Source organism: Ziziphus jujuba, chromosome 3 (assembly GCF_031755915.1).
Source record: "Ziziphus jujuba cultivar Dongzao chromosome 3, ASM3175591v1".
Taxonomy (NCBI): domain Eukaryota; kingdom Viridiplantae; phylum Streptophyta; class Magnoliopsida; order Rosales; family Rhamnaceae; genus Ziziphus; species Ziziphus jujuba.
This window is the reverse complement of record NC_083381.1, coordinates 18,678,733-18,688,020: the sequence shown is the minus strand read 5'-3', so window position 1 is coordinate 18,688,020 and position 9,288 is coordinate 18,678,733. Positions and strand designations below refer to the sequence as shown.

General features: G+C 32.1%; 1 protein-coding gene across 1 annotated transcript; it reads right to left on the bottom strand.

Annotated features, from left to right (window-relative positions):
• Window positions 1-4,171: 4,171 nt before the first annotated feature.
• On the bottom strand, window positions 4,172-5,513 carry LOC125423139 (probable glutathione S-transferase). Its single transcript, XM_060815943.1, has 2 exons — window positions 4,919-5,513; window positions 4,172-4,831 (listed from the first exon to the last, which is right to left on the bottom strand). Exons 1-2 carry the CDS (start codon window positions 5,228-5,230, stop codon window positions 4,448-4,450), a joined length of 696 nt encoding a protein of 231 aa, XP_060671926.1. The 5' UTR covers window positions 5,231-5,513; the 3' UTR covers window positions 4,172-4,447.
• Window positions 5,514-9,288: the final 3,775 nt, after the last annotated feature.

The following is a 9,288-nucleotide window of genomic DNA, read 5'->3' as shown; positions in this document are numbered from 1 at the left end:
TTTGAGAGAAAAGGTGTGATAAGAAAATGGTGCAAAACTTAGTCTTTTTGTAGTGACGAATTCGAACATTTTGCTTGGAAAGCAAGCTTTGGTACTATTTGAATTAATTGAACAAATACATAAGGGTTAGAAAAGTCAACAATTATTACTTTTTGTTTCGACTCACAAAACCATTTTATAAAGATGGATTATGTATAACATTTTACTTTCGTACTACATCAATGAATTAATTAATGAATCAAACAATGAAGTATTTAATTCTCCATTATTTTGTTTGAATTACAAAAACATTTCTATGATGAAGAATTCGATATATCATTAAAAAAAAATAAAAAAAAAAGAAAAGAGTGAATATAGATCTAAAGTCAAGATGAATCAGATTTCGTTTCAGCTTTGAAAAGGTCATGCTTGAAAAGTCAAATATATGAATTCGACGGTCAGATAAGCCCACACCACAGGTAAAAACTATGATATCCTTCAGAGAAAAAGTAAACCTTTATACTTTCCTATGACATAAAATTTTAAATTTGGTCTTTACTTTCTCTTTTCTGAAACAATATGATTTCTTATATGCTTCCCCAATTCTCTCTCTCTCTCTCTCTCTCTCTCTCTCTCTCTCTCTCTCTCTCTCTATGTATATATATGTAATTATGTCGTTGATCCATTGAAAATGAGATGCAACAATGACCATGTATGTTTTTAAAAAATGCAAAAGAAAGTCAAAGAATTATTGAATTTTCGTTTGGCCTTTCTGAGGGTATATGTTATCAAAATTCAATATTGTATATATGTTAAAGTCTTCGCTGCAGACGTACCACATATATACTATGCCACAATATAAACAAGTTACACTATCTTTCACAGAAAGCAATCCAGGTTGTTGTCTCTTCTCTTAATTTTTGGGTTAATTATAAAATTCTACAAAATTTCAATTTGATCCTTGAATAAGCCTACGTTTGATCCGTCAATTTATATATATACATAAAAAACAATTCTATCACCTAGGACATCCTGATAGAATTATCATCCAGATTCAAGTGTATCCTTTCAAAAATACTTAGTTATTTGGAATGCATGCATATCCTCGAAAAAATATGCTTGAATCCGCATGATAAGTCCTTTAGAATATTCTATAGTATGACTATATATATATATATATATATTTAAATCTGCTCAAATTCAAACACAGTAATGCCATATAGACTGTATTGATTCAAATATTATTGCCAATGTATTGGAAATAATATTTATAACTTCAAAGTTTGAGAATAATTAAGTCGTTATTCATATTGTTCTAACTTCAAAGTTTGAGAATAATTGTTTACTATTTGTTGTAGCACTGGCTTGCATATATTATTCAGCTAGAACATTTATTAATAATAATATATGGTTTGTTGCTCCATCCATTGAAAATGAGACTCAACAATGACCATGTATGTTTTTATTTTTAACGTTGTAGGTTTCAGACGTTGTTAGAGAGACACGTGCTATAAGTTATGACCAATTATACCTAAATTTCAGCACTGTTTTTTTTTTTTTTGGTGAATAAATTTATCACCGTCTCTGCTTATCTCTCCCTTTGATCATCAGAACTTCCTCTGGCACAAAGATAGATATTGGAATTTGGAACCAGAAGGGACTGACTTTAATTAATTCCACACATTTGTTGACTCAATTCAATTTGTTTTCTTGGGCCATCAAAAACATTTTTATGGAGGAAAGAGAGTTTTCTAATATGCAAAAGACTAAAAATGCTTGAGAATTTGGAGATCAGAAAACAGAATAAGGTAGATTAGACTTACAAGTCTGCAAAGAAGAAGACAGAGTTAATATATGAGTAAAATTATGATATTATCATAATTACTCTGTTTTTACTCTGTCATTATCTAATAAATATGCTAAATTTGAGTAAGCTATTGCATGTTTGGTCTGCTATTATTATAATTTTTATCAAGATGGGGAGAATTTGAATTCAGGATTATTGCCGGAGGAAACAGTGTTTCGAGTGTTTTGTATCTTCCTAGTCACTTAAAAATCTGTAATTAACTTACAATTACATTATTGTCTTTTAGGTTTAATGATAAACTTAATTCTAAAAGACAAAGCTTCCACAATATGATGATCCAACAACAAATAAGGTTAGTGTTTTGAGCCCCCTCTCCACCCTTTTTTCTTTTTTATTATTATTATTTATCCAAAGAAGTTTTTGCCTTATTCTTTCATTATTGTACATTTAGTTTTTTCCTTGCTTGTATCAATGTTACAAATGTTGAACATGCTATTGCTTGTTAAATGTTATAAATTGTAATTGACTTTTCTATCAATAAAATATGTTGTAATAAAATTGATGTGCTTGACTTCAGGGGGTACTTCTACATGAAAAAGGAAGCTTTACTGAAGCTTTACTAGTAAAGCAGAGGAGAAACTTAGAAAGGTACTACTGGTTTCCCTATTTAATAAGGAAAGAGAGGAAAATTAGTGTTTAAGGCTTTCTTATTATCTAATTTCAATGCTTGGAAAGAAAGGAAAATTATTTTTCTCATGAATTCCTTTTTTTCAATTGAATGTTTTCTTTCATACCCTATTTGCTAGTTCCTTTAAAGAATACAGGGTGTTCCTACAAATAATCACTATTATCCCCCTGAAGAAATGCTTTAATTTAGAAAATTCAAGGAAAAAAACATCTTTGAGGAAGAAGGACAAGCGAGACATAGATGCCATTGAAGCTGAAGCAATTTTGCATGGTTGTATATCGAGGATCTTGGTTCTCAAAATGATTTGAAAATCAGAGAGGCTATTCTAGAGGGAAACAAACTCTGATCTTTACGGATGAAGATGATAAGGTCCTCTACAAATCTCTAGAAAGATCAAGAAAATTGATTCTTAAAAAGAAGGAGGAAGCAGCAACAGGTTACGAGGCTGTTGCGCTACTTGCTGCTGGCAAGGTGAACGATCAGAATCAAGATGATGGAGCAGAGTCCCAAGAAAACAGACTTGTAATTTCAGAGATTGAACAGTTTGTTTGGGGTATCCAGCTTGAGGATGTTATGTTTATTTATTGTATTTTTATTTTTTCATTTCTCAGTTGTAAAAGTTGATCTGCATTGGGGTTTGTGGGCTTTAATTCACTGCTGTTTTATGATATTATTATGGAAGTTTAGATTGTTGTCTTATAAACCAGCTGGTAAACATTAGGTTTTCAGAAACATGGACAAAGAGGTGAGTAAATTTGTTAGCATTGTAGATGATGATAAAAAGGATGAACAGAAAGATGCTAGCCCACCTAAGGTTTATCAAGCAAATGACGTTTGCGTTGAAAGGATCGATGAATTTTCTCAAATTATAAACATATAGTTCTATATTTTGTTAATGTTCTGGTATTAGGTGTGACATTGTTGGGTGTTAGCAGTTGAGCATGATTTATTTCTCTGTTCTATTTTAGCTGTTGACTTTTGTGATGGTTCAAGGATTTGTATTGTTCTGTTTTCCCCTTTAATGTGTTGGCTTCAAATTTTGGAAATTCTTGTAGAGTTGAATGAGGATGGTTTTAAACGTTTTTCCCCATTTTTTTTTAAATATAAAAGTACATCAATATAATGTTTGCAAAATAATTAAGATCTTGTGGTTGGTTTTACAGGGAAACTGATCTACCTCAGAACTGGATTCTAATGCTTAATTATGAATTACCATTAGTCAACTGTGAAATTTACTATTAAATACACCTGTTATTTTTTTATATGGACTATTGCTAGAGAGAGTAATAGCTTTGCCACTGGGCTGTCTTAATAAGGACGTTAAATATATATGTTAAGATGAATCTGAACAAAATAGATATCCTTTATCCCTCTAATGATATGATAATAACTAGGATACAACTTCCACCCCATTTTTCAGGTTCGAGAATTCATGTGACAGGCATGCAGTTTTTGATTTCAATATATGAATGCGCAAAATTGGTAAGGAACTAGCAAATTTTAAAATTGGAATATCAAATTTCAGGGATACCAAGGAAGCCTAAATCTATACATATATATATAGATATATATATATATATATATATATATTTTTTTTCAATTCTTTTGGTATTATTTCGGAGCTGATTACATTGCAAAGGCATATGGCAATCTGTGAAAAATTAGGAAGCAAATTTTGTGTCATTCTCTCAGCCACTAGTTTTAGCCACTAATTGCTGCTGTTGCTGATGCTCGGAACAGGGTGATGGGATTGATTTCGAAATGTTTAGAATGTTTGGATACAAATTTAGACACTAAACCACTTGTTTAAATGTTTAAGGATTTTTTTTCTTATTCTTTATATTTTATTCCACGTGATATGAGATAGAAAATTTCATGACATAATAATCCAAATACGAATAATATATTAAACATAGACAATCCATCAAAAAAAAAAGAAAAAAAGAAAAACCTTAGGAAAACCACACAGAAAATTAAAAAGCTATTAATCTATTCATGATGAAGAAGAAGATCCTAATGACTTTTTCCCTCACACCCTTGCAAAGCAACAACAATTCATGGCCATCAGGAAGGTTCTGTTTGATCACAGGGACTTCTTTGAAGCTTTTGGTCCATGCATATAAACGAGGAAATAAATGAGCTTCAAGCAATTTCGCACCTACTATTTCTTCAATAACGCCAAGCCACAGAGACATCCAACCAAAAGCGATATCCACTATTCCAATTTCTTCTCCTCCAAAAAACTTTTTGTCTCCCAGACCATGTTCTTCTATTGTTTTCAGAACTTCCAAGCTCTCATTCTTTGCTTTTTCTCGTTCTTCTCCTGAACTTCTCAACAAGGTCCAAACTACGGAACTCTACATACCAGAATATTTGATCAAGAGTTCGGTTACAAGACATCATAAAAAACATGCTAATTACTTGATGATGATTTTAATACATACCTTATCTTCGGCGAATTTAACCCAAAACCGAGCAAGGGCTCTCTGGTAGGGATCAGAAGGAAGCAAAGGGTTTTGAAGCCATGTTTCATCGATGTATTCAATGATGATCATGGACTCACAAATGGGTTTGCTGCCATGAACGAGAACTGGGATCTTCTTATGAACCGGATTGTATTGTAATAGCAACTTGCTCTTGTTATTGGGAAGGTCTTCTTCTATGTTTTCATATGGTACGCCTTTTAGTTTCAGAGCCCAAACCACTCTGCAACTAAAAGGACTAGCCCAAGCTCCATGTAACTTTACATCTGCCATTTTTGAGAGAAAAGGTATGATAAGAAAATGGTGCAAAACTTAGTCTTTTTGTAGTGACAGATTCTAACATTTTGCTTGGAAAGCAAGCTTTGGTACTATTTGAATTAATTAAACAAATATATAAGGGTTTGAAAATTCAACAATTATTAGTTTTTGTTTTTGACTCACAAAACCATTTTATAACGATTGATTATGTATAACATTTTACTTTCGTACTACTTCAATGAACTAATTAATGAATCAAACAATGAAGGATTTAATTCTCCATTAATTTATTTGAATTACAAAAACATTTCTATAATGAAGAATTCGACATATCATTAAAAAAAAAAAAAGGAAAAAGAAAAAAAGAGTGCATATAGATCTAAAGTCAAGATGAATAGGATTTTGTTTGAGCTTTGACAAGGTCATGCTTGAAAAGCCAAATATATGAATGCGACTGTCAGATAAGCCCACACCACATGTAAACACTATGATAGCCTTCAAAGAAAAAGTAAACCTTTATACTTTCTTATGATGTAAAATTTTAAATTTGGTCTTTACTTTCTTTTTTCCAAAACAATATGATTTCTTGTATACTTCCCCAATTCTCTCTCTCTCTCTGTCTCTCTCTCTGTCTCTCTCTCTCTCTCTCTCTCTATATATATATGTAATTATGTTGTTGATCCATTGAAAATGAGATGCAACAACGACCATGTATGTTTTTAAAAGAATGCAAAAGAAAGTCAAAGAATGACTATCTATCTATATATATATATTTAAATCTGATCAGATTCAAACACTGTAATGCCATATAGACTGTTATTGATTCAAATATTGTTGCAATGTATTGGAAACAGGTACTATATATAAAATTAAGTCGTTATTAATATTGTTCTAACTTTGAAGTTTGAGAATAATTGTTGACTATATGTTGTAGCACTAGCATGCATATATTATTCAGCTAGAATATTTATTGATAATAATATGTAGTTTGTTGCTTCATCCATTGAAAATGAGACTCAACAACGACCATGTATGTTTTTATTTTTAACGTTGTAGGTTTCAGACGTTGTTAGAGAGACACGTGCTATAAGCTATGACCAATTATACCTAAATTTCTGCACTTTTTTTTTTTGGTGAATAAATTTATCACCGTCTCTGCTTATCTCTCCCTTTGATCATCAGAACTTCCTCTGGCAGAGAGATAGATATTGGAATTTGGAACCAGAAGGGCTGACTTTAATTAATTCCACACATTTGTTGACTCAATTTAATTTGTTTTCTTGGGCCATCAAAAACATTTTTATGAAGGAGAGAGACTTTGCTAATTTGTAAAAGACTAAAAATGCTTGAGAATGTGGAGATCAGAAAACAGAATAAGGTAGATTAGACTTACAAGTCTTCAAAGAAGAAAACAGAGTTAATAAATGAGATTATGATATTTTACTCTGTTTTTACTCTGTCATTATCTAATAAATATGCTAAATTTGAGTAGGCTATTGCATGTTTGTTCTGCTATTATTATAATTTTTATTAAGGTGGGCAGAATTTGATTTCAGGATTATTGCGGAGGAAACAGTGTTTCGAGTGTTTTGTCTCTCCCTTGTAACTTAAAAATCCATAATTAACTTGCAATTACATTATTGTCTTTTTGGTTTAATGATAAACTTAATTCAGAAAAGACAATACTTCCACAATATGATGATCCAACAACAAATAAGGTTAGTGTTTTGAGCCCCCCTCCACCCTTTTTTCATTATTATTATTATTATTATTTATCCAAAGAAGTTTTTGCCTTATTCTTTCATTATTATATATTTAGTTTTTTCCATACTTGTATCAATGTTACAAATGTTGAACATGCTATTGATTGTTAAATGTTATAAATTATGGTTGACTTTTCTATCAATAAAATATGTGTAATAAAATTGATATGCTTGACTTCAGGAAGTACTTCTACAAGAAAGAGGAAGCTTTATTAGTAAAGCAGAGAAGAAACTTAGAAAGGTACTACTGATTTCCCTATTTAATAGGGAAAGAGAGGAAAATTAGTTTAAGGCTTTCTTATGATCTAATTTCACTGCTTGGAAAGAAAGGAAAATTATTTTTCTCATGAATTCCTTTTTTTCAATTGAATGTTTTCTTTCATACCCTATTAGCTAGCTGCTTAAAAGAATGCAGGGTGTTCCTACAAATAATCACTATTATCCCCCTGAGGAAATGCTTCAATTTAGAAAATCCAAGGAAAAAAAAAAAAACATCTTTGAGGAAGAAGGACAAGCTAGACATAGATGCCATTGAACCTGAAGCAATCTTTACAGGGTTGTATATTGAGGATCTTGGTTCTCAAAATGATTTGAAAATCAGGAAGGCTATTCTAAAGGGGAAACAGACTCTGATCTTTACGGATGAAGATGATAAGTTCCTCTACAAATCTCTAGAAAGAGCAAGAAAATGGATTCTTAAAAAGAAAGAGGAAGCACCAACAGGTCCCGAGGCTGTTGTGCTACTTGCTGCTGGCAAGGTGAACAATCAGAATCAACACGATGGAGTAGAGTCCCAAGAAAACAGACTTGTAATTTCAGAGATTTAACAGTTTGTTTGGGGTCTCCAACTTGAGGAAGGTATTGTTATTTTGTTTGGGGTCTCCAGCTTTAGGAAGGTATGTTTATTTATTGTATTTTATTTTTTCATTTCTTAATTGTAAAAGTTGATCTACATTGGAGTTTGTGGGCTTTAATTCACTGCTTTTTTATGACATTATTATGGAAGTTTAGATTGTTGTCTTATAAACTAGCTGGTAAATATTAAGTTTCAGAAACATGGACAAAGAGGTGAGTAACTTTGTTGGCCTTGTAGATGATGATAAAAAGGATGAACAGAAAGAGGCTTGTGTGATGATTTGATCCTCAAATTCACATTGTAATGCTGCTGTGATGTGTTGCAGAACTGGTGCAGAATCTGTTTTGTGTGTTTTTAAGATTCTGGTGGTCAAAACGGTGCATTTCATTATTTTGGAAGTAAAGAATGGCAAAATGGTTATTTTGCCTCACATCTTAAGTAGAGTGAGGTCGTTTTGAGGTAACACTTGTTATATATATGGGTTCCTTCCTTGACAATGAGAAAAGGGAGAAAAAAATCAAATTTTCCAAAAAGTTGCAGAAGAGGAAAAAACTCCAAGAAATCTGTTTTCATTCCCTCGTGTTCTTCTCTGTCCGTGTAATTGATGTTCTTTATGAGGTTCTTTGTGAGCTTGGTTGAGAACACAGAGAGAAAAGGGTGTAACAGGTTGGGTTATGAATATCTGAGTGGTTTCATAGTTACAATTCTGTAGTTGATTTAAGTGACAGCAGCTATTTAATAATACGAGAAGCTCTCATTGGAGCAACGAGGACGTAGGCAATTTTGGCCGAACCTCGCTAAATCTTGTTGTTGTTTGTATTAGTTAGTTTTTTCAGTTTTTTTGCTCTTCGATTTCCTAACAGTGATATTAGAGCTATTGGGTATTTCCAATTCTCGTTGAGTTGGGTATTTTGCCTTTTAATTCTTGGTAAATTGGGTTTCTTCAATTCTTAGTGAATTGGGCAGTTTTCAATTCTTGGTGAATTGGGCATTTTCAGTCCCTGGTGAGTTCTTGATTAACAGTCTTGGAAGAGAGATTTGGTTTTGGCAAATTCTAAGGATGTCTACGAAATTGGAGATTGAAGTCTTTAATGGTAAGAGAGACTTCTTGCTCTGGCGCAAGAAGATGAAGGCTGTGTTGGTCCAGATGAAGGTTGCAAAGGTAATTGATGGCTCATATGGAGCAGATGTTACTGAAGACAAGAAGCTGGAAATTGATGAAATTGCAATGAGCACCATCATCCTTCACCTTTCTAACAATGTTTTACGGCAAGTTGATGATGTAAGTACCACTTCACAGATGTGGAAAAAACTTGAGCAGATTTACTTGGTGAGATCTTTACCAGATAGAATTTTTTTACTTGAGCAATTTTTTGGTTTTAAAATGGATACCTCTAAGGACTTAGATGCTAATCTTGATTCTTTTAATCGTTTAATTCTGAGTCTTGCAAATT

Bases quoted from the DNA above. Each gene is read 5' to 3' on its own strand.
- LOC125423139 (XM_060815943.1), bottom strand. From the start codon at position 5,230: ATGGCAGATGTAAAGTTACATGGAGCTTGGGCTAGTCCTTTTAGTTGC. The intron at 4,832-4,918 runs GTATGTATTAAA...TCTGGTATGTAG, and splicing joins TTAAATTCGCCGAAGATAAG to AGTTCCGTAGTTTGGACCTT.